General features: G+C 39.0%; 2 protein-coding genes across 17 annotated transcripts in view; one reads left to right on the plus strand and one right to left on the minus strand.

Moving 5' to 3' along the window:
- Nucleotides 1-25,561, plus strand: LOC148426886 (tripartite motif-containing protein 54-like). Of its 7 annotated transcripts, none has more exons than XM_088440571.1 (12): nucleotides 1-131; nucleotides 3,646-3,850; nucleotides 7,278-7,450; nucleotides 7,516-7,693; nucleotides 11,726-11,821; nucleotides 13,930-14,007; nucleotides 14,102-14,257; nucleotides 15,081-15,103; nucleotides 15,211-15,335; nucleotides 15,428-15,666; nucleotides 22,023-22,129; nucleotides 24,861-25,561. In XM_088440571.1, the coding sequence occupies exons 2-11, from the start codon at nucleotides 3,665-3,667 to the stop codon at nucleotides 22,101-22,103; spliced, it is 1,335 nt and encodes a 444-aa protein (XP_088296697.1). In that variant the 5' UTR covers nucleotides 1-131; nucleotides 3,646-3,664; the 3' UTR covers nucleotides 22,104-22,129; nucleotides 24,861-25,561. The 7 variants fall into 7 exon arrangements, with proteins under 7 accessions (XP_088296697.1, XP_088296683.1, XP_088296689.1 ...); XM_088440557.1 differs by lacking the exon at nucleotides 1-131 and adding an exon at nucleotides 1,054-1,360 and having other exon boundaries at nucleotides 3,643-3,850; XM_088440563.1 differs by lacking the exon at nucleotides 1-131 and adding an exon at nucleotides 1,054-1,360.
- Nucleotides 24,297-26,452, minus strand: part of LOC148426887 (tumor protein D54-like) — a 25,493-nt gene continuing 23,337 nt past the window's right edge. For all 10 annotated transcript variants that reach the window (XM_088440680.1, XM_088440656.1, XM_088440689.1 and 7 more), the window contains one exon: nucleotides 24,297-25,283. In XM_088440680.1, the coding sequence (XP_088296806.1) occupies nucleotides 25,206-25,283 (78 nt within the window). In that variant the 3' untranslated portion in view covers nucleotides 24,297-25,205. The remainder of the gene's footprint in view (nucleotides 25,284-26,452) is intronic.

Below are 26,452 nucleotides of genomic sequence, written 5' to 3' on the forward strand. Positions count from 1 at the left end.
AGCTCCTCCTGCAGGCTGCGATTTGCCTCGTGTGAAAGAAATGTTTACCAACACCTCTACACCGCTACTCTAAAAAATATGCGCAGGCAAACGAGAGCCCTGAAAGTAACTTCTTTAATAACTTGACAAAGGTATGTAATAGACAATTACTGTGATCCTCAGCATAACCGATAGTTAAGATAATGGATGAATCATGGATGAGTATTAATGAAAACAAGGCTGCAGCAAAAGTCTAGCTTGGTTTATACTTGACACGCGTTTTGGCACGCATTTTGCAGAATTTGGTGGTCGGAGTGGGTTTCCCCCGCAGTCAAATTATATTCTCCCATCCTCTTGCTGGGACTGTGTATACAATAACACAAACACACGCACGGACAAACACGCACACACACACACGTACACACACGCACGCACGCAAGATATAGTGTAAGCCTTTAAAGGTTTACAATACAGAATAAATTATTTGTCCTGTTTTTAGGCTCAAACCAACCTTCCAATGTGTAAGGAGCAAAATGAGCTATATTTTGAATGGCAAGTCCATAGTTGCAGTTATGTTGGTGGGAGTAATATAAAAGTAATGCAGTAGCAGTGTAATGCATTCCACTCCATATACTGTACTGTATGTAATCTTGTAACGTAACCAATTACTTTAAAATGGCAGTGTTGCGGAGAGAGAGTGGTTGATCACGCGAGAGAGAAGAAGAATGTGAAGAAAAGACGACGCATGCGCATGAAGAGTTCTGTGTCTGAAATAAAACCGCGTTAACGTATAAAAACATCTGTGTAAGTGCTGTGCAGCTCTCTGTTGTATTTACTAAAATAAAAGTGACGGTTGAGACCGCCGCTGCCTCCCCGTTGCCGTCTGTACCGTTCGAGCCGTCCTGCGAGGGCTATTTACCCGGACGGGCAACTCCGGCCCTGGAAATGAAGTTTCCCCCGTATCTGGTATCTACGGCCACCAGATGAACGGGCACGGATAACAGCAGTAATAAGTAATAGATAACGCATTATAGCTTTGAAGTATGTAGTAACTTGCCCAACACTGAATGGCAAGTCCACAAGAGTGGTTGTGCTTGTTTGTGTCCATTGAGTGTGTGCACAACTGGAGAGCACTGCCTTTTAGTGTTAATCTGTCGCTGCCACATATGGTTTGCGCATGTGTGTCTGTGTCAGATTTAGCTCTGTCACAGGAGCTGCAGATCATAATGTCCCCCAGGAAAAGAGGGACCACCGATTCCATTTTTTTTATTTTTTATTTTTATTTTTTTAATTTTTAACACATAACCGTGAACCTTTTACGCCTTAACACATACGCGCTGCAGGAATAGCACTGTGTTGGGATCGGTTTGTGAAACAAAAGGTATGTCAACACATGCTATTCTACATGCCTTTCTTATGTTTTGCTTACGTATTTTATGTTCACTCTCCTGTTATGTTGCCAGTCAAATTGACTTATTTGAATTTTTAATCGATCATAAGAATATTTAATGTGAAAAAAAGGAGGAAAATGTTTATCAATATCTCAAAGTACTAGCTTTGTTTTTAATTGCTTTTTTCCTAATGCTTAAAGTGATAGTGTAAGATTTAGACCGTTTTTCATTGCGGACAGCAGGAGGTGCTGCATGTGCTGCATTTACCGATTGTCCGAAGTTATAACAAACATGGCCGCCTCCGGAGAAGTGCCACCCCTAATGTAAGATAATTTAACGATAACTAGATCTATGATTATGTTTAAAACATAATGTTGGTCTTTAAGAAGACATTCATTTGCAAGTTTTTGAAATATACAATCATTATTCATGAAAAACGGTCTAAATCTTATACATTTTCCCTTTTACTGTATCTTGCACTTTTTAGGGAAGCAGGAGGTATTGCTAATACCAATGGTTTCGGATTCTTATTGAGTGATCGACTCATTCGTTCATCTAGTGAAAATATAAACTAAAAAATTTCAAAACAAAATAGAAAGCAAAAAAAAAAAAAGACCATCAATGAATATCACAGCACAGCTTACAAAGTACAAAAGAAGTACAAAAACCTCTCATCCACACTCACCTCTCATCAATAGTTTTCTACATTTTACATGTTTTAATTTATATACTGTATTTTATTACATTCATTTACAGTACAGTATTTTCCGCATTAGGAAAGGCGCACCTAAAAGCCTTTTTTAAAAAAAAAAAAAAAAAAAAAAGCTGATGGTGCGCTTATGATCCGTCCCCTGGTATTTAAAAATAACAAAATTAAATAACCTACTGAACATAACATTTGTTTTATGAACTTATATTTTCCAGAAACATTTAATTCATTTAACTCAATAATTATTTTTAAAGGATTTTTGCATGTTTGTTTGTTTTATTTAAAATCTCAAATATCCCCGGAGTTCCTTCAAGTACCCCCAGGGGTACCTGTACCAGCATTTGAGAACCACTGTACTAATAATATTAATACGGAAATTATAAACACATATTTGTTTTATGTAGCATTTATGAAAAGATGAATCCGGCCCACCTTCATCAACTACAAAAATACAAATACATAAAGTACAGCCATGGTGGTGGGGTTTGCATGTTCTGATGAACCTTTGAGCTAAGATGTCTAGGGTTTCATACCCCTGGTAGTGTCACTCATAGCAATCAGGACCTAGATGAGGGACCAGACTAAGCATGGCGCATGGACACAGCCCTTATTATCATTGTCGGGCAAGTTACTTCAAAACTGTAATGCATTATTAATTACTTATTACTGTCCTTTCAAAGTAATTTGTTACATTACAATACAGTACAGTTTTACTGTATTTGAAACATAAGGATTTACACTACTATTCCATTACTTTTGTATTACTTTCACTAACATCACTGGAAAAATGGATTTGCCATTCTAAATGTAGTTCATTATGCTCTTTTGGTGTCACGCACAAAGTGCACCTAACAATTATGTTTTCTTGCCCTTATCTCTGATGAACTGAAAGTAAAGGGGGGAAGGCCGTCTTGTGTACGTATTTTTCATATTCAACTTGTCACACTCGTCTCTGCTGTAACAGATACGAATAATAGGAAGTAAGCATTTTGCCCCAGACTTTTTTCCTTCCATCTTGCTGTGTTCTTGGCGAATTTGGGGGAAAAAAAACACCACTTCCAGGTTAAAAATGCATTGCGTTACTCTCCTTTGTACCAAGTAAAATAGTACTATTTTTCTGTGTGTAATGCATTACACTATCACGTTACAGCAAAAAGTAATGCATTGCAGTAATGACATTACTTATGTAATGCATTACTCCCAACACTGCCAGCTACTGTAGTCACTCAGTCAGCGCGCTCACTAGGAAAGAAGTAACCGGTCCCAACCAGTGAGGATTTACGGTACAGAGACGAGACAAAACCCGGTTGTACCTCCAGCAACAATATGCTGATAAATTCTGGCCAAAGAAAGCTTTTCCAGAGGGAGTGGTGGCTGACAAATCTCACCGCTATGCTCTCCTATTTGTCGGAGGATTTTAGTTTAATTGGTTGTATTGCAAGCACAAAAGTTTTATTCCAGGTTCGAACGGTCACCATCATCAGTGATCAAAATGTAGATCATGAGCATAGTTGATTGCCATGTTAGTGCAAAAAGAAGTGATACAAATTATCATGACATCAGCAGGAAGGTCAGAACAGATGTCATGTCTGTGAGTAAACTCCAGAGGAGCGGAGATGGTGGCTTTGGTGGTGCCGAATGGGAATTGGGGCTTGCCATGCTGGAGAAGCAGCTGATGTGTCCCATCTGCCTAGAAGTCCTCCACAAGCCCATCGTTATCCTGCCGTGCCAGCACAACCTGTGTAGAAAATGTGCCAATGAGCTCTACCAGGTCAGTCCCCTTTTTCCTGTTTAGTTCCTTGTCTTGGAGATGTAGCCAGCTCATGACCTAAAACGTTCACTTCCTGCTGAACTTGTCCTAAAGCAAGGTAAATAGCGAAGCTAGCTTGTGCACATTTTCATGACAACCATCCTGGGAATATGTTGTCTATCTTCAGAGCATCTGTTCCCCTCGCATGGTTTAGAAACCTGTTTCGAAGACGGACCGGTGAATGACGGGAATGCTAAAATTAAAAACAAAAGAAGGAGAATTTCAAATGTTGAAATTACAATTTTCATCCATTATTGTATTTGTCAGCATAGACATTACACCAGATGCCCGTCAGCCCGCCACGTTCCTTTCTGCTTACTGAAATATAATTCAACTGACTTTGATGAATTTGCTATATTTCTACGTCTTTATAGTGCAATCAGCCTGCAGTCAATGTGATAACAGTCACTTTTTAGTACCACCAAGCAGTGGAGAAACATGTTCATTTGAGCGAACAAACTGGCTTGTTTCAATTTCTTTGTCATTTACAGCTATAACACAGATGATTTTACCAGAGATTTATTTGTAGTTGCTCCCTGTCGCGGTCTCGGTTTCAGGTTTTTTGCTGATAAGAGCACTCTGGGATGCATTTCAAGCAGTGGTGGGCCTTCAGGGCCAGCAAGGCCTTCTCTGCTAGCTGAATATAACCTGACATTAAATATAATAAAAGTCAATTTCATTTTAACTTTATTTTATATATATATATATATATATATATATATATATATATATATATATATATATATATATATATATATATATATATATATATATATATATATATATATATATATATAATATAAATTCTCCATATTTTGTTCTTTTCATGTTATATTACAGTATATCGATATGGTTACACTCCTCCCAGGTGCTGCAGTTTTAGTGTAGAGTATTTAGTCAATTAGAATTCAGATAACGTGTCGCCAGGCAGACTTCATGGCAGACTTCATGTTTGCCTGAGCCCAGAGGCACTGTGCATTAGCTTGCAAATAGAAGGCTTCTGTGCAGTTGGCAATGACATATTAGGTACGGACCCATATTTTTGTTAGACAGCTGCAATAGGCAATCGACCCATAAAAACGACTTCAAGAAACCTCACGTAGAACGTGACGTAACTGGACGGTCACTGCAGGAAAGCGGTGCTATATTGATACACCATGTTTAACGGTTGAAGTAGTAAAATAAAGTTTTTTTTTTTTTTTAAAAAGGGAAAAAAAGAAAAATAAAACATGTTGCTCAACAAGCTAATGTTAGCATTAGCATACATCGAAGCCAGATTCGCGGACACTTTTTTTTTTTTAAACCGACAATGACTGAAGAAGAGCGACGCGACTTTCAGCATTGGCGTCCATGTCAATACAAAAGGTTTTATTCTTGGAAATGAAACATAAAGACAAACTCTACAAGCAAGTCATAAAAGTCTTTCTGAGGGAAAAAAGAAGAATGGATTTTGTACTGAAATAACTTGGGGACAGCCATTTTGGTGAGTTAATATGTTTTTGTCATTTTATGTCATTCATATTCAATTGTCATGTTTGGTAGGGTTGTAGTGGGCTATCTTTTCGGCTCTATCTTTTGGGCTGTATCTTTTCGCTGATTGGCTCTTGGCCAGGAAAATCAGATAGAAGATAGTAGTTTTTTATTTCCCTAATTAAAGATGATTTTAAGTAAATTCAACCCCAGCAATACTTTTTCACTTGTTGTGTATATGACAAAAGACATTTAGACAAATTTTATAGAAATCGTCTTCTATAATTGTAGGGCAGGCAGTTATAAATGAGAACTAACATCCACCATTTCCAGGATGCCCTGCATTAAAAATGATGGTATATTATAGCCATGGGTTAAACCTCTTAGCTGCCTTTGTTTTCGTGTTACACTTATATTCATGTTTCAATTCCAGCGTAAGAACCACAGACCTGGTGTTAGCGTTAAGTGTAAGTACAAAAACAAAACAAACAAAAAAAAGAGTGTGAGCACAGGCTGAAGTAAACCATTGCCTGACAAATGACAGACTAGAAAAAAACTTGTCAAACGTCGCCTTCTAGTGGTGGCATAAAGTTGGGCAAAATACACCAACGGACCGACTGAGTGACGGTTACAATTTCGTCAGACAAAAATGACGGCCGATGATGACGGAAAGGGGGCAAGGCTCTGACAAATGTCGGACCAGCAAAATAAATCTAAGTTGCCCACTTCTGCCCTTTGTAAACTACTGTTGGGTGTGTTTTTACATACAGTGGTACTTTTACTTACTAATGCCTCTCGTTACAAAAAAATGCCGCTTACAAAATGCCACGGTGGAAGAATATTGTCTCAAGATACGAGAAAAAATTCACCATACAAAAGGCGACATTGTTGGCACACATAATTTCGACCAACAATTTACACCATAGAACTAACAAACATCAAATTGACATGAGCTATTGTAACACTGTACATCAGACATATCCAAAGTCCGGCCCGGGGACGAAATGCGGCCCGTGGTCAATTTCCATCCGCCCCCAGCCTCCGTCATAAAATCAATAACGTCTGGCCCACACGGAGAATTAATACATTGGGCAGCAGCGCTGTTACCTGCGTGTGCATCGACAAATTTTACTGACAGCTGGATAAGGACAAGTTTCTGAGAGATTCAAGCATTTGGGAAGAAAACGCTAAGCTTGTTCGGTTCGACGTATTTGAGTGAGAGGATATTCTCGGTTATGATCTTAAATAAGAGCTGTGTGAGGACACGGCTATCGGACTCTCACTTACAAGACATCTTGCGCATCCATACGTGCTAACTACTAACGTTCTTAGCACGTCGTTAGCACTTTAGCAATGGCATCACGCAGGAAGCGCTTCACATGAACCCAAACTACACTTAAGCAAAATTTCATGCTCAAAAGAATCCAAAAAATAAATATTATTGCTCCTGTGGATGAGTAAATGATTCCTGGATCACTAGAAATGTAAAATATAAAGGTACAAATTAAACATCCTAAAAAGCTGCCACGCTTTGCACTCATCACCAGCTCACAAGCACCTTCTTACAGCAAACAAGTAAACCACAATCATATTGTCAGCTGCTACAATCAGTATGAATAATTTAAAGGCTTTGGGAGTTTTTTTTTTTTTTTTTACATGATATATTTTGATCATTATGCACTAATGTCATTTTAATTTGTATCTGTTATCATTATTGACACACTAATAATTTATTAATATTAATTTAAAGGGTTTAGGAACATTTTGGGGGCTTGGAACAGATTAGGCTATTTACTTATGAAAGATTCATGTTACAAAATTACTTCCTGAATGAATTAATTTCGTACTTTCGTATTACTTGGATAATAAGGATGATTCTGATTTGGATCTATTGGTGGATGAGGCCCATTGTTTCCAGCCCTCCTTATTACAGGCTCAGATCACTATGACAGTGAGCGGCGGACGCTTCCACTGTCCATTGTGTCACTATGAGGTGATTCTGGACCACCATGGTGTCTTCAGCCTGCAGCGCAATCTTTTGGCAGAGAACATAATCGACATCTACCAACAAGAAGTCTGCATATGCGACAGGTGGAAAAAAAAAATCCATGCGATACATAAATTAGTTTTTGACTGAGGCCTGACTTCCTCTGCAGCCCCCCCAACCTCACACCTTCACCCGCTGCGCTGGTGACTTGCTCCCAACACTTGAATGAGAAAGTCAACATCTACTGCATCACCTGTCAGCTGGCCACTTGCTCCCTTTGTAAGGTCTTTGGAGAACACCGGTCCTGCCAGGTGCAACCTCTTACAGACGCCATGCAGCACAAGAAGGTCACTGTTTTTTTCATAAATCTGGTTGTATGTATGCATATGTATGTACGTATGTGTCTGTGGGTCTGCTTGTGGGAATGTCTATCTTTGTGTGTGTTAAAGGGATAGTGTGTAAGATTTAAACCGTTTTTCATTCCGGACAGCAGGAGGTGCTGCAGGTGCTGCATTTACCATTGTCCGTAGCTATAACAAAGACGGCCGCCTCTGGAGAAGTGCCCCCCCCCATGTAATATAATTTAATGATAACTAGACCTATGATTATATTTTAAACATACTGTTGGTCATTAAGAACACATTTATTTGCAAGTTTTTGAAATTCAAAATCATTTAAATGATTCCTTTTTAATGAAAAACGGGTCTAAATCTTACACACTGTCCCTTTAAGTAAGGAGGGCCAGAATTTCTATTTGTTACATTTTGTATGTTTTATCTGTTCAGTGATGAGTTTAATTTTTATGGATGAATACAATTGGACTGATCCATTCATTCACCCCTTTTCATCTATTTATTCATTAGTTCAGTGGTCCCCAACTACCCGTCTGCAGCCCAGTACAGGTCCATGGATCAACTGGTACTGGGCCGCACCCATAATAATGCTGTTTTGGAACAGATTTAGTTCATCCTCAAAATATGATGACTTTCAATATACCATGCTGTCATCTCTTCTAAATGCTTGCAAACGGGAGGCCGAGAGGTACTCCCTATCCGTGTCAAATTTAGCCCATGTCGGGCTCATTTATTGCCATTCAATAAATGAAATACCATAACAAGTATTGTCAATTTTGGACAAGTTGAAAACCATGTATTTTCCCCTGATTTTTGCATCGATCCTTTCAATGACAATTCGCAAACAGGGCGCAATAGAAATGTTTTTGTTGACACCCCAAAACCACTGAGTGGCCCTAGCGGCCACCTTATGACAGTTGCAAGCCTTTTATTGACTTCGATGATTGGTTTAGCCTGGACTCCCGTAATGCAAAAGTCTTCAAAAATCATAATACTCTAATTATGATACAATGGGCCCCCGTGTTACAAGATTAATCCGTTCCGCAGTTCGGCTCGTAAGGCAAATTCACCGTATGGCGGGCAATCCAAACCTATGTTAAATAGCTAATGTGTTTAGAACCCCAGGTAAAAACATCAAAATTGTACATACATATTAACAATAGGTACCGAAATAGTATAGTAAGTGCTACGTATATATAACGTACATGTATACAATCATAAAATATCATAAATAAAAAAATATAGAAAGGATTTATTTACATTGGGGTGCCATTTGTTATGCCCATATTCCCTAATAAGGGTAGCCTAGGCTAGGTTAGCTTCATATTTCTTGATTATCTCCAGCTTGGTTTCCATATAAATCATCTTCTTACTTCTCTCTTTAACATCACTAGCAATCTTGGGACCCATGGCTAACCCATTCACGTTTGAATTAAGCAGTAAAATGCACTATAAATACGGTTTTGTAACCACTCACAATCAGAAAAAACTTTACCGTTCCACCATTTTGAAATGAGTGAGGCCAACCAATAGCAGACCAGCATCTCCTTGAGGAGACGGCGACCAATAGCAGACCAGCATCATAGTGACTCGTTGCAAAGAAGCAGTTTGACGGAAATAGTAAATAAGTGCAATTACCTAAAAACGCCAGCAGATGAAGGCAAAACAACGCAAATTCAGCCAACCCTCTAGGGCAGGGGTCGTCAACCCGCGGCTCTCGAGCCACATGCGTCTCCCTGGAGCTTTTTCAAAAATGTTTGAAAATGGAAAAAGATGGGGGAGAGAAATATTTTTTTCGTTTTCTTATGGTTTCTGTCGGGGAACAAACATGACAAAAACATTCTGAACGTTTTCCAATGCTGTAAAAATGTGTAGAATAAATATTACATTTCAACGTCTCTGTCATACCCTGCGACACGCATTTCTATCAGCAGGGCGGGAAAGAGAAAAATAGCTGAGGAGAACAGAGGATTCAGCATTTCTTGGACCGAATTATATGCATTCATTGTCAATGAGGAAGTACTACCCAAATGTTTGCTCTGTAGCGAGAAGTTGTCAAATAAAAAAAAGAGCAGTGTGGAACGACATTTTCAGGGAAGTTGTTCTACATTTGCAGCCAACCCAGTTGGGGGTGAGAGAAAAAGTGCGATTGCATTACTTCTGCAGAAATTAGAGGAGTGCAAAAATATATTTAAGAAGTGGATTGCATCTCCAAACTGCACGACTGCTGCAATTTTCAATGCAACCCGGGAGATAATAAAATGTGGCAAACCGTTCGCAGATGGTGACTACATGGAGTCATTCATCAACATATCAGAACACCTCTTTACAGACTTCATAAACAAAACCGGGATAATACAAAAAAAAAAACAGACACGCCTCTCTCCGCCAAGACAGTGAAGGAAAGAACGATTAAAATGGCAGGCAACATCACCGATCAACAAATCAAGGACAATAATTCAGCGCCAGCATATTAAATTGCCTGAAATGTGTGATGTGATCGATATTGAACAGACTGTGCGTTTATGCAGGTATGTGGCTGATGTTTTATTTTTATAAATGCAGGCTGCGTTTTATTGCACTCTATTGTCCAGATAAGGGGCATGTTACGTTCCATTTTGCTGTATTTTCAAATCTTCGTAAATAAAAACTTCAAACATTTGCTTTATTTAATTTCTTCAAAGCAATGAAACATAATTTATTAAAATTGTAATGAAGTTAAACTTGAGGCGGCATCGCACAACAGAGTAGTCATGCGGTCCGTCATTTTTGGCAGGATGCACTGCTGGAAAAATAAACATTAAATCATGATGCCTCATTATGTATTTGCAGTTAACTTAATCATTTTGATAGTAAGCTAATATAGCTAATATAGATACATACAACATGTGTTCATGCCTTCATCATAAGGCTTTTAATTTTTTTGCGGCTCCAGACAAATTTGTTTGTTGTTTTTTTGGTCCAATGTGGCTCTTTCAATATTTTTTTTGCCGACCCCTGCCCTAGGGTCATGACAGTTGTTTTTGTCGCAAAACCGGTAAAATGCCATGAAGAGGGGATGAAAAAACTCAGTATTCCACATCGCAACATGAAAAAAACATAAGCCAGGGACGCTGTAACACAGGGGTCCAATGATATAATAAATATATATGAAATAAATAATAATATATATGAAATAATAAATTTCAATATTTCAATTTCATAAATATATAAATATACAGCATAGTTACTACAAAAAAATATATATGCTGAACATTCTGAGGGGTAGAAAGTAAATATATATTTGTATTTGATGATGTTATGACCCTTTCAAATCTGCCCAAGTTGGGTGATAAGGTTAAACGAAGTGAAAAATCCCCGGACACTCAGGGGTTAACAGTTAATTTGTGTGTTTTGTTTGGTTTGATATTTGATTTTTGACGCTGCCTCTGGTGGCTGTTGATATTACAATTTGTAATGAGGAAGGAGTCACTGTCGTCTGTCTCTCTGTGAAACCTGGCCCACGAGTGTCTGTAAGTTGTACTTTCTTTGTAAAAATGTTTTCATTTATGATGAGCCCAAAACAACCTGTAAATGTAGACAACATGCTAACTAATGTTAGGTTTTATCTTCAGCATATTATAAAGTGCTAACTCGTTAGCATTTTTGTTTGTGTCACGTATTTCCCATTGGTATATGTTAGCATATGAAAAGGTTTGCATTGATAAGAAATTATTTGAATCTCATTAACATTTTGTATTGAAATGAACAGCATTTCTAATTCAGTTATTGGATTGACTTAATCAATGTAAATTGTGTACATTTTTGTTCATTTTGAGCCTCAAGTCCCCCCGAAAAGAAGTGCCCTTTATTAAACCTTATTTCTAACATAAAAGTAGAAAAAAAGTTCAGTTTTTGTTAGAGCTCAACCACTTCCTCTTCATCCACATCTTGGGCGGCACTGTGGTGTGCTCAATGAAATCCCAAGTGGGTGTACTTCTTCAGACATTGTGAAATTATTAATATCACTCATTATCGATTTGACAGGAGGAGCTGAGACAAGCTGTGGCTTCCATGGTGGAGATCAACCAGACAGTTGGCGCTCTGATAGACGAGCTTGAAGAGAAGTGCAGGAAAATCGAGGTAGTTCCACATACCCGCGTTGTTGTTGTCAGAGTTGGGCTCCTTGTCAGCACAGACTGACGTCTGTTGCTGACTGACAAATGAGGGGTATGCTAAAAATAATGGCACATTAAAAATGTTGCATCGCCCTTTATGCTTTCTGAAATATAATTCAACTGACTAGATCATTTTCCACATTATTGCTACATACCTATAATATAAACTTCATTCAGCCTGTGGTCAATGTGACAACAGCACCACCAAGCAGTGGAGAAATATGTTACCGGATATATATTTGTAGTTGATGGCTTTCTTAGTCCTGGTTTGCATTCTTTCTTTGATTGGCTATTGTCCAGGAAATGCAAGATAGATTTTTATACTATGTTTTTTAGTAAAATCAATCTCAGCAATACTTTGTTTCTGACAGATGAAATGTAGACAAATGTAGTCAAATGTTAATGAAACAGTCTTCTATAGTTGGGTTGAGTGTCATTTAAAGCATGATTATGTCATCCAGTGGACATAATTGTTAATTGCATTCTCATTACCTGTATTAAACATGATGGTGTATTATAGCCTCGGGTTAAACCCCTCACCTGCCTTTGCTTTCATATTACACTTATACTACTGTGTTATGTTTCAATTGCAGTGTAACTGCAGAACCACAGACATGGTGTTAACCTTAGGTGTAAATAATAAAACAGATGAAAGAATCAGTAAGAGTGCAGACAGCGGTAGACCAGCGCCTGACATTTGAAGTGCCAGAAAAAAAAAAAAAGTCAAATGCCCTCTAGTGGTGGTGGAAAGTTTGGCAAAAATACAACAACGGACTGACGGACCGACAATTACAATTTCGTATGGTTTGAAAAAATAACGGACCGACGATGATGGAAAAAAAAACTTGCTTCATATTGTCAATTGCTGCAATTAATTTGATGGATGGTTTAGGAATGTTTTTTTTTTTCTATTAGTCCAAAAATGATGTATTTTGTATTCCACAGTTATTATGCACTCATGACATTCTAATTTGCTTGTTACAGTTCATGTTGCATTTTTATTTTTTCAACTCTTTCAGTGCCGAGTGTTATCAGAAAAGAGTGCCTTTCATATTCAGCATTTTCACTAATCTTTTTCATTTCAATGTGAACATGGGTGGTATCATATGAAAGATTGTTTTTTCTTACTTATTGTAATACATGTGTTGTAAGTGTGAAAACACTGCCGTCCAATGGTCACAGTTATCACTACATTGGTCAACTGGCTTAATATTAGAGTAGCACTAGTCAAGGGTATAATTTACCTTCCGTAAAAAAACGTATTTAACAAGAATTTTACTATTTTAAAAGATGAGAATTCTCATCCATTGTGACGCTTTGCGGCTCTGGGGATAACGGGCGTGTATGGACCCAACAGAGAGTGAACACAAAGTAACAAATGAGGAAATTTAATAACAAAAGGAGCACGTAACATACGAACGGGAATAGAGAATAAATAAAATCAAAACCCGGCAGGGGTGGAACCAACAGGATGGCGACGTCGAAAATTGAGTCAAAAACAAGTTACAAAATAAGGCGCTCGAAAAATGGGCTCGAGGGGGGAAAAAGAAACGACAAAAGAAAGCTCGGAAAATACTCACGAAGCAAAGTAACAATTGAGGGAGACTACCGGGAGACGAACTAATAAATACGACAAGAACAAACTCGGGAAAAACTCGAAAAGCAAGGGACGCAGACGCAACGGAAGTTCAGAGAATAATCCGACGCCGACGCCCTGATCCGGCTGTGCTAAATAGGTGATGGGATACAGGTGCGCAGCCGGTGGTGGTTCCACCCCTTGCTGGCTTAGGCCTGTCCTGATATAAAACAAAGCCCCACAAGGGGGAGACGTGGCAGATCATGACATCCATGGCACTGAAAGAGTTAATATTATTCATTTAAAGGGTATAAGAGCATGTATTTGGGGGCTATGAACGGATTCGGCTATTTACATTGAAAAAGCGTCTCTACTTACGAAAAATTCACGTTATGAAATGAGTTCAGGAACAAATTATTTCCTTAGGTTTCACACGAAAAGGGTAAAGGGCGCTGTATTAATTTTATAAAGAAAATGCAATTGTATTTTTTGCGCAGGAATGCAGTGAAAGTCACAAACAAAACGTGTCTGACAAGTTCAGGCGAATGTTCTCGATTCTGGAAGAAAGACTTCTTGTGAGTTTTACACCAGGGCTTCCTTCCTTTTTTTTCTTCCTTCATTTCTTTGTGACTAAACGTGAGAGTTCCTCTATGTGTTGTCGTCGCAAAGGCCATGACGGAGAGAATCAGGTATGAGGAGGAAGAGAAAACATGTCATGCCCAGTTGATGGCACGTTGCTATCAAGACAGGTTGGAGGCAAATAGGATGCTCCTGGAGAAAGCAGTGTGTGCTATGGAGGATCCCGACATGGCGGGATTTGTTCAGGTCAGCTCAAACTCTCCCCTTGAGTTACATTTCTTGTTTGAGCCACTCAGATATAAAACAGTAACCGTGATTCACATGTGGTTCCATATGCAAATGTTTTGCATAAGGAAGCTGTTAATATATTAACATTGACGACATGGCTATCCTCGCGCTCTCTCGCGCGCATGTGAATGTATTGAGCGAACCAGGATCAAATATTTATATAGAACAGAAAGCAAATTGTCCGTAATCAACACAATGCAAAATTACGGCATGTTCTCAAAATAAAATAAATCAAAACAAGATCAAATATAAAGCAATGTATACAAACACAATTAATTCACAAACATATATTACTCACATACAGGTACCGGTAACTGAATGAAAATACTGTTTACACTGTACTAAATAATAATAAAATGTAAATATAATAAAATCATTCTTCCAATACGATCAGAGATTAACAAACTGGCTTTTGTTTCATGCTTTGCCCATGACACCACCTTAAGACATCACCCTCAACTATCTTATGAGGTAGTTGAGTAAAACACACAAGTGTGTTCTCTATGTATACTGTATCTCTGTGCAAATCATGTCTCATAAAACACAATTGCTGATAAATGGGGTTTATACAGTTTATATTCTTTACATTTTTGTTTATTATATAGCATTTATGAATTGAAACAATTCACAAATCAGGAAAACCTTTCTGGAACACTAGAGCTATTTTAAAACTTGGTGAATAAACTGTTCCTCTTCTGTCAAACTATCACATTTTAACATCTTAGCTGTCCTACATGTGTGAAATGATTTAACCAGCTCTGCTTCTGTCCCCATCCTACAGAACTCCAAAGAATTGATTACAAAGTGAGTGGTCAGACTGATCAATGGTGTCAATCAAAATCTGCATGATTTTCCTGATTGGAAACACTTTTCAGTAAGTTCTGATAACCCTCCCCAAAATTGTTCTCCAGCGTCAAAGCTGCTGCCAATTTCAGTGTGGCTGAGACCGTTAGACCAAACGAGGCCAAAATGAGACAATACAGGTACAACTTCAGCCAGCAGGAGTGGGCCGTAGCTTCCATTGACTTCATCACACGTATGTTACAATTAAATGTTTTTTTGATGATTACATGATGGGACAATAAACTTTTACCTGCCCAACCAACACATGTTTTTTCCTTTGTCTAGTTGAAGATTCTACAGCACCAACGCAAAATGCAGATACCCCAGAATCTGCAGTAACTGAAGATGTGTCTACAGAAGCTCCTCTTTGCCACTCAGAACCACCATTAATACTTTCAAAAGCCTCCATCCACGAAACAGGTTTTGTGGCACAGAAGCTTCTGATGAAAGAGGAGGCAGAAGGACTAACAAAGGAACATGCTGCTTCTCAGGAAGCCATGCCCGCTCAAATAAATACACAACAGGTACTGTACATTCTCACCATATCTGCATTCTCTTATTATGCTGCTTTTATGGTTCTGTATATCTTCAAAACAGTTTATCTGGGGTGGGGGTGAGGTTAGTTCCTTATGCTTTTCTGTTAGCTCCACACCGCATCTCCATTTTCCGGGGGAAAGGGGTGACAAGGGAGCCGCTTTTTAGAACCATCCAGAGGTGGTTCTGAAACATTGACAGTAAGGTAGAGTGGGCCCTCATTGTAAATTTCATCTGATTAGTTTTATTCAGTGTACAGTAAGTACATCAGTGTTGTACAAGTTGTAAAGGTAGCAGTGGTGACCTTCTACCAAAGAAGAGCTGCTTAACATATATTATGACGTGGTACGTGATATGCACAGCAGGAAAGGGGCGCAGAGTGTTATCAACTATGCCCACAAATTCACTGGATGCTTTTTCCCCTTCCTGGACATCATTGCTAGCTCTTGCTACGGTATCTTAGGAGAGTGAGAAAGTTTGTCAGAGATACAATTTGTGCCTTCAAACTGTTGTCCTCTGGTCAGTAATTCTTGGCTCAAAAAAGCCGGGCAAACAGACTCAAGGACAGCTTTCTATTCAGAGCTTTTAATACTCTGAATAAAACAAAACAAGAACCCCTTGAAATTCTATTCCATCTTGTTCTGCCAAGCATTGGATGATCACGAGATTTTTAGCTGGATGGTTGACTCTTTGTGTCTACTTATGGCATTCAGCTCATGGACTCACACTTGGCTCACTGCTGCTGGTAAGACTATTAGCCTCAGGTGGCTAACTGGAGAGCTAGCTGCTGGCTTTTAGCCTCATCTGTCCCCTAACTCGAAAATGCTCTATTTCCTGATCACACCTACCAGATGACATAAGGCTGACTTCACAACTGGTGACTCGCTCCCCTATTATTTTCCATAATCATCCCTAATAATCTTCATCATACCTGAAAAAAATCCCCTTCAATATTAATTATGAACCTGTAACCAAGGTGAACCAAATAGTAATGAATCTTGTATACTACAAAACACAGAGAAACGGATTAACTCTTGAGGGTTACCTCACACAAAAGAAATTGGCACAGTCTCCTGATGTATGTCAGAGTAGTTGTCCATTGAAAGTTCAGGAGGTAATGTGTGTGAATAGCAAAACTAGTCAATGCCTATCTGCTGCACTAGGCTGTGATTACTTGTTTGGCATTGCACCAAGATGTAGCACAGAACTTACCGTGGGATGAAGAAAGTTATTAGAAGACGTACTAGTTTGTCCTTGCCCACAGGTGAACCACTCTTCTTTCTGTTGACATGGCACACTTAGCAATGAACCCACAGACTGGGAGATCAAATATCTTTAATTCTTCCGTGAACGAGGAAATGGGCTAGGTGCAAACTGGAGACCGTCTCTTCTACTGTATTCTGCCGTAGCCCGAGACAAAGCAGAAACCCAGAGATAGACAATGAGGTACTGGATTTTAACCTGCTCACTGGGATTAGAGGTCGCTGCCCAAAAACGAGTGAACATTGTACCAAGTGTAAACTTTGTTTTCGTAAAATGGTAAAGGACATCACTTACCTTGGCCATCATCATGCTGGTCTAAACATATCTGGTAGACAGTGTCAGCTTCTGCTCTTGTATATCAATATTGGCCACATTTCGTCACATGTGGTGTCCTCTGTCCCAACTCCTGCTGTATTTTTCCTTCGAAATTTAACCTCGGAATTGGTCACCCAGGCTCTTGACGCAATTGATAGAAATTTCTCATTGAGAAGAGCAGGCAGGGAGCCTTGCTTCCTCTTTGAGACATTTGCCACTGGATTCACCATAGATTCCTGGAGTAGTGAAAGATGGTGTGTCTATCAATCTTGTCCATAGAGAATGTGGAGGGCATCTACTGTATATTATTGGAATCTTGAGAGCAGGCATTCTCCTTCTTGGAGTTGATAGATTCCTGATTTATTGAAAAATCCTCCAGATGAGTGTAGGATTGGAGAACAAGCTTTTGATCATGGGAGGTGTCAGATTAGCGAGCAACGCTCAGACTCATGCACGAGCGAGCTCAATTACCATTGGATGCGGTTTTGGAGTACTCGTTCAAAACTATTGTCGTTGTGGAGAACTTGGCATCTCACCTTGAAGAACTGAATGCTAATTCGGCTAATTGAAGCCTCACTGAGAGCAGGTTGCTAAAAACTCCACCACACTGTGTCGACCTGTTTCTAAAACCTTTGTTATCACCCTCAGGATGAGAATGGGGAAAAGTTCCCCCCAGGTTGCTGGAACTGATATGACAATCCATGGCTTTGAGAACCCCCTCCCCAATCTCTTACATGTATGTCTCAAGATTTGTAGTCATGTATGTTTTTGTGGCGTGTGTGTATGTGTGTGTGTGTGTGTGTGTGTGTGTGTGTGTTTTCAGGCTTATACTATGGCCTCCATTGAGGACATGCTCTGAGTCTCATATTTTCTTGCTCCCCTGTCCCATGTGTTTTTCTTTCTCATCTAAGATCTTGGGTCCTTCACAGCCAATAGCAATAGGCCTTTCCGTTCTGTCCTCCCCTGTTGGTCATTGTCTTTAAATGTTTCTCGGGATTTCGAGTCTATTAAGTGAATTTTGTTGCTTTGTACATGTAGCTTTGTACTTGTGCAGGTGTAGTGACAATAAAGCTCTATCTTCATCAACACTTGGTGGCAACGGTCTGAAGTGAGGAGTTTAGGTCAGGGAGGGGTATCCAATTGTTTTGCAGGACAAAGGGTGGGTAGGCAAGCAAGAAGCATGCAAAAACAATCTGAAGAGGGAGAATAACGAGGCAAAATGAGAATAATGAAATAACTTGACATAAATGTTGAACAATTGGCTCGATGCACAGGTTCATGAGGGAACGTATTGATCTGTCCAATGCTCCGCACTGATGGAGATTGCTTGCACTTGGCTCTGGCACCACTGGTCTCTAAAATGCTGATACAGATAAAGTTTGCAAAGTCTTCATAACATTCCTTCCTTCCGTTTTTCACTCCTTTTCTCTCCTTCCTTCCATCCCGACCAGCTGTGCCATCAAGCTCGATAAAGGCGTTCGGCCAATAGCATATCGGCATTTCTGCGATTGACGTGACGCCGGCCAATAGCATATTCGTATCTCCGTGACTGAGACCGGGACTGTGAACTTAATTGACCAATAGCGTATCGGCATCTCCGTGACTGACACCGTGACTGAGACAGTGACTGTGACATTGTAAGAGCAATAGCATATCAGTGTTACTATGACATGCGGGAACAGTTGATTTTGTTGACGCAGCAAAGCAGAAAAAATATAGCATGGACACATTGACCAGCATGTTAGATTAATTGTTCGTAAGTGTGTAAGATGAAATGTTCGTATAAGAGGGAGTTCGTAAACCGGGGGCCCACTGTATATATATATTTTTTTGTTTGTTTGTTCGTTTTTTTTTTGTCACGGATAAACCACACTGGACTATAAGCCGCGGGTAATAACATCAAATCTTATATATATATATATATATATATATATATATATATATATATATATATATATATATATATATATATATATATATATATATATATATATATATATATATATATATTAGTTATTCAATATTTTTGTAATTGTCTGCCAACAGCAACATCCTCTCTATTACAGACTGAACATGTCTGCATGTTTAGTCCCAACATATTTATAGAAAATGGATGGATGGATATTTGTTCGTCAAATAGCAGTTCAAAATCAATCCTTCAATACCATCTTTTTTTGTCTCCCTTTGTTTGATAGTTTATTTTAGTGAACATTAACACATTCTACATAATTCATATACAATCATGTATACATAAATGAAATCATATATACTGTGTACTTGCTTGCTGGTGGCTAGCAAAAACAAAATAAAACAAAAAAAAAATACACCCATAAACTGTACTGGACTATAAACCGCAGGGCTCAAAACATGAGGAAAAAGTTGCGGTTTGTAGTCCAAAAATACGGTATCTAAAAAGCTAATAGAGCAATGTAACACAAAACTATCTAAAAAACGAAATAGCAAAAATGTCATTACTTAATAATAAACTTTGCAGTTTACTTTTGTTGTGTTCCTGCCTGTACAATGAATGTGTTGAGCAAAATTCCATACATGCATGTACAAATGTGGACCGCACAAAAAACAATGAGGTCGCAGCCATGATCAGTATTCATTATGAGGCGCAAATAAGTAATGAAAATGTTGCACGCTGCAATGCATTCACTTTCTTAGTGGATAAAACTGCAGGTGCTTTATGCTCATATTATCAGTAACCAGCAAGCGCTGGGTAAATGCATATTAGCATGCTACTTAATGAAATTGATGGTTGAAAAATTAGAGATGGGCAACTTACATTTATTTGCTGGTCTGACATTTGTCAATTCTCAGAGCCTCGTCCTCTTTCCGTCGTCGGTCCGTCATTTTTTTCAAGCCAGACAAAATTGTAATCGTCGTCCATCAGTGTATTTTAGCCCAACCTTCTGCCACCGCTAGAGGACAACATTTGACTTTTTTTTCTGGTCCGTCATTTGTGTACTGGTTTACTTCTGTCTGCACTCTTATTAAATCTTTTTTCTGTTATAGTTATTAGATTTAACACCATGTCTGTGGTTCTACAGTTACACTGCAATTGAAACACAACAGTAATATAAGTGTAACTCGAAAACATAGCCATCTGAGTAGTTTAACTCTAGACTATAATACACCATCATGTTTAATCCGTGGCGGTCCGCGCGTTTCACACATTCCTTCAGTGATGTCCTACTTGAAAAAATACCCCTCAGAAGCACACATACGCAATACTGGGCATTGCATCACCTTAATCGTGTACAACACAGGCTATTTTCCGGAGCATTTAAACATCAATAGACCCATGTCAGCAACAAAAACTTATCACTTAACTCTAGGCTATAATACATCATGTTTAATACAATGGCCCGTAGCTAACCCATTCAAGTTTGAATTAAGCAGTAAAATGCTCTAGAAATACGGTTTGTAACCACTCACGATAGAACAAAGCGTTACCGTTCCGCCATTTTGAAACCAGTGAGGCCGACCAATAGCAGGAGGCATTGACGGCAACAGAACATAAGTGTAATTACCTAATAACGCCTGCAGATGGAGACAAAACAACACAAATACAGCCAACCCCCCAGGGTCATGAAAGTTGTTTTTGTCGCAAAGCGGGGAAAATACCTTAAAGAGCGGGTGAAAAAACTTTCCATATCGCAACAAGAAAAAAACGTAAGCCAGGGATGCTGTAACCCGGGGATCCACTGTATTATTATGACTGTGATTATGATTATTATGATTGATTATTATTATTAATTTTGTGAACATTTGTCTAAATTTGTCTTGATTTCATCTGTCACACTACAAGTTAAACAAGTATTGCTGTGATTGAATTTCCAAAAAAAAAAGTTTAATTAGGGAATTAAAAAAACTTCTATCTTGCCTCTTGCAAGAGCCAATCAGAGAAAGAATGCAGATTGGTCTGCATTCATTGGTTATTTGAAACGTATACCTGAATGCTCCTATCATTAAGAAACCTGAAACCGGGACTAAGACAGAGGCCAACTACAAGTAAATCTCAGTGCCAAACGTCTCCTGAAAAGGCAACCCTTTGAGTGCCAACCGATTTCGAGCATTTTGCCACATTTTTCAATGCTGATCATTGTATAGTATGACTATGAAGACTTTGATGGGACCATATGAAAGATTGGATTCTGTTCTTTACCTAGAAAAGTAAGATTCTACCTTATTCCGTTCTTCAGTAATCACTGTTTGAAAAAGTTTGGATTTTTTTAGTAGCCTCTGAAACATCTCAACAGTCCTTCCCTTTGATAAAACATGAACAAAAACAAAATAACAGTTTGCATATGTATATAACTACATTACAACAGTGTTCAATTGGCATATTATTAAGAATGATTCCAAGTGTCATCTATCTACAGTATCCATTCAAAAATATTCATGTCACTGGCACTCAACTATTTGACATGACAAAACTTCTCATCCCTGGCACTGAAAGAGTTGAAGTCAGCTGTGTTATATAGCTGTGAATGACAAGTAGTGAACTGAACCAAAGTTCAGTTAACCCTATTCACTCATCTGAATATATTTCTCCACTGCTTGGTGGTACACTTACGTGTCTAATGTCACGTTCGCTGCAAGTTGACGCAGTTTGTACGGACAGTCCGCCAGTACTTACAAAGTGCCCATCTCTAAAAAATAATGCTCCATCAAGCTTAGTCCTTTGTTTCGAATATGTTTCACGTTATTCAAGGGGTCCTTCCACTGACTTGTTCTCCTCCTTTATACTCTTCTGCAGGCTGTCATCGTGCTCTTCTACCTGGTGGCATTCCTGATGCTTCTGCAGAAGGCATGGTCTTGTGTGAGCCGCTTCATTTAAAGCGCAGCGCACGAGAAGAACCAAAGGTGCTCACTCGACAACGATGCTCGGTATTTCATCATGGAGCGTAGATATCATCAAATGCATCGCGTAGTATCAAAAGCCTAACGCACACGAGCTGGCATTGGCGTTGCGCCTTCAGGTCCATGTGGGGATGGCGCCCGAGCGCAGCTGGCGCTGTTACCCGTACATGAGGCGCCATTGGCTCCAAATCGACAGCCCCTCATAAGCACTGCGAGTTGCGTTGATCACGTGTTTGGGATCATGTGAACATCGTTCAAAACATCGTTACAGGCGGGTGTCATCTTGCTACCGTAATTCCCCAAATATAAGACACACTTTCCCCAAAAATGAAGGTGGGTCCTATAAACGGTTGCTTAAAAATTGGATTTTTTTTTTTTAATTCAACACCATTCGAGGTAGATTGATCTGTCAAACACATAAGGTGACTTTTAATGCACAAATGTACGTTTTTTATATCGGCCGTATTCTTACTTACAATAACTACAATATCTTGAGGGGAATGTCAGTTGACTGCAGATACCTGTTGCAGCTTGTGTTTGCTCAGTGGCTCTCAATTTTATTTTCATTAATTAAACGTGCCATTAACTGTGTCATTAATTAAATGAATGTATTATTAACGGTGTCAATAAACAATCAAATGTTTTATTTAATCAATGAAACATTTAATTGACACCTTTAATCAAATAAACATTTAATTATTTATTGACACTTTAATTATTTATTGTTGCGTTTATTTATTGAATTTTGGCAATTTTGGCCCTCCATAGATGTGTATGTTTTCTTGTGTTATATTTCAATCTCGGTTTAAAATATTTTTGAAATATAGTCAATAAATAATCTGAACATGTCTGCGAAAATTGAAATGGAAGTGTCATATGAATCGATGTTGCTTTTGTAGGATACTTCTCTTTACAGCTATTTCCCCCAAATTTTTTCCATAAGTGCATTTTTTGAAAAAAAAAAAAAAAAAAAAAAGGGATCTAAATTTATTTATTTTTTACAACAAAAAAGATGCATTAGGTATTTAAAGTGATTAATATCAACTACTTAGCCTATATTTTAGAATTGCCTCATCCAATGCATGGAAGTATGGTTGTGTGGCAGAGGTGGGCAACTTACATTTTTGACATTTGTCAGAGCCCCGCCCCCATTCCATCATCAGTGATTCGTCATTTTTTTTCAAGCCATACAAAAATTGTTATTGTCGGTCCATCAGACCATCGGTGTATTTTTTCCCAAGCGTTCGCCACCAATCCTGGTCCGTTTTTTTTCCCTGGTCAGATGCTGGTCTACCTCTGTCTGCACTCATATCAATTATTTTTTTCTGTTCCATTATTCAGACTTAAAGTTATGGACTTGAAATGTTAAATGGACTTTCACTTATATAGTGCTTTTCTGCCTCGGGTACTCAAAGCGCTTGACACTAACTAGTCATTTACCTACTGATGACGCAGCATCAGGAGCAACTGGGGGTTCAGTCTCTTGCTCAAAGACACTTGAACATGGTCTTGATGGTCAGGGGATCGAACCCGCAGCCTCTCGGCTAGGAGACGACCACTCTACCACCGAGCCACGCCGCTTAAGTTAACACCATGACTGTGGTTCTCCAGCTACACTGCAATTGAAACACAACACAGTAATAGAAGTATAACATGCGTGACTGCAGGCTGATTGCAGTTTGAACTATAAAGATGCAGCAGAATAGCAGATAACCATCCAAGTCAGTTGAATTATATTTCAGTAAGAAAAAAGGTGCGCGATGGACATCTGACGAATTGTCTATCCTGATGATTATAACATAAGAAAATTACCGTTCCGACATTTTTTTTTAGCATTATCATCGTCGGTCCGTCGGCAAAACAGGGCATCAGTCGGCAAGGGACAGTCTGTTAGTTGCTGATGAAGGGCCCACCTCTGCTGTTTGGGAAATAAATAACTTCTTAAAATAAATTTAGCTGCACATCTGTTCAAACATTTCCCTCCCCCCAAAATACATCATTTCGCACGAATGAGGTTGTAACATAACAGAATATGGAAAAAGTGAAACGCTGTGAATACTTCCTAGATGCACTGTAGTTTTGAAAAATACACTGCAACAGTATTCAATCACAAAGCCTTTATACTGTATGTAGAAGTTTAATTGATAGTTTGAATTGAGCAAGCCACGTACTGATTTAAAGGAATGCTTTATTGATAACTCATAAACAACAAAACCAGAACTCCTTTACCATATGCTTCCAATGTGATCCAATGTCACAACTACAAGCATCGAATCCAAGTCTAGCGTAGACGTTGCACTCTTGAAAAACACACAGCAACACTCAGTTTTCCATCAACTGTGTGGAAATAAAATGTGACAAAAAAAATGAATGGACAAGAAACGCAGCACGGGTTGGCTAAGTTTGGCATTTTTAACAAAGGAAACAAAATGTGCAATACAGTTTGAAAGTAAACGAATGCAACCTTTAATGTTGGCTTGACATTTTTTAGAATTGTAATATTCCGATGGCTGTTTTTCACATTTTAATTCTTTTATGTTGCCAATAAAACAGACAGCAGAATCGCAGCTCGACTCATTGCTCCCCTGCGCATATATAGCAGTTACAGTGTGTCACGGTCATTTGCAGAGAGGAGTGCGACATAGGTCCAGAACGAAACATACATATCAGCGAGTCATGCCCACGCATGTGTATGTGTGTGTGACTTGCCCCTTTTCGTCTTTCCTCCATGCAGAATACAGGCGTGCAGCCTTGTAAGAAGATGTAGTAAAGCAGAGAAACAAGTGTTTATCAAAAGAGTTCACCCAAGTGCATTGTTGGTGAGTTTGAGCTGAGGAGACGCACACCAACCAGGCTAATTGCGAGCCAGGACGGTCCCGCTTTGCGATGTGGGCATGCGTTCAACACTGACAAGAATGGACTCCAAGTGTCGAAGTTTGGCGGGATCAAAGGCGGTTGGTTGGCTGCATGGCAGAGATACAGAAGGGAGGGTGCAAAAATGCTTGTGGTTTTGGTGGAGTCTTTCAGCAACGTCCCTGCAAAATGAGGTGGTGGCAAGTCTCAAGTGAGTTGGAGTTGTTCAGAAAGGCAGATTCTCCTGAGTGGGGGTAGTAGAATTAGCGGGGCTGTCATCTCCTCTGGGGCCCACCACCTTGGACTGCGCATGAAAGAAAGGAAGATGTCAACTCATGAGGACAATCACAGGACATAGAGTAGCATTCACACCAACATCCCTACCTATTAGTGCAAGTAATAGTAGTATTGTGTCTTAAAAGTATTGTGATATACTCCGTCGTGGTTCATCTTTCACGGCTTCGCTGCTTCACGGAGTTTTTTTACAGTGTGGATATTTTTTACAGTGCATTGTGCTCTGAATCCTGATGTGCTCAGGGGCTTTACTGTTGTCTAGAAATAAAATATTGATGCTGTACTGTATTGGTTTTTCACTTCTCAATTTATTACAAAAGGCAAGAGGATTCAAAAGCTCGCTTTCGTCTCTCCTGTGTCTCTCCAGTAACCGCCTGAGTGCGCGCACGTTAAGAACGTGCTAGTAAGCACATTGATTGACACCTTGGTCTCCGGGAGCCGATCACGCGATTTGTTGGCGTGCCGAGAGCAAACGCACACACTAATGTAGGCACACAGACAGCAACGGAGAAATGCACAGCTTTGGAAATCTGACTTTTACCAGGATTTCTTTTGTCATAAATTAAATAAATTGAAATACGTGAGTGACAATGTTTCCAACCTTGTACAGTATTACTATATTACAATGATTGTTTTAAATACATTTTGGGCTTTCAAATATATTGTATATTGCATTGTAAAATAACAAAAAATAAAGCTGACTACTTCACGGATTTCACTTTGCGGGTGCTATTTTTGGAACGTAACCCCCGCGATAAACGAGGGATCACTCTATTACGATATAGCAAAGGCATATTGTGATACGTAATGCCATATATTAGGCAATGTTTGTAAAAAACTGTACAAATTCTATTTATTCTTTTTCAGAAGCCACACATCTTTGACATCTATGAGCACACATTAAACATTCTATTCACAAGAAAAAAATCGCATGTCCACATTTTTTTTTAATTTCAAGCATGCCCTTGACTGTGTTGATGTCCCCAGCAGTCGAGAATAGTCTTTCAGATGGCACTGATGTGGCACGAATACACAGGTTAGTCACATATGTTTCTTATTGGCACCATTTCCACCATTCTTTTTCTGCCATTTTTGCTCTTCAACCATAAACGAAACAGCTCTGTGACATCACTTGCATTTGTGAAAATAACACAAAAACCAAGGACAAATCTATCAAAT

The sequence above is a fragment of the Hippichthys cyanospilos genome, chromosome 2 (genome assembly GCF_059441005.1).
Source record: "Hippichthys cyanospilos isolate Australia breed blue-spotted pipefish chromosome 2, RoL_Hcya_1.0, whole genome shotgun sequence".
NCBI classification, from domain to species: Eukaryota; Metazoa; Chordata; class Actinopteri; order Syngnathiformes; family Syngnathidae; genus Hippichthys; species Hippichthys cyanospilos.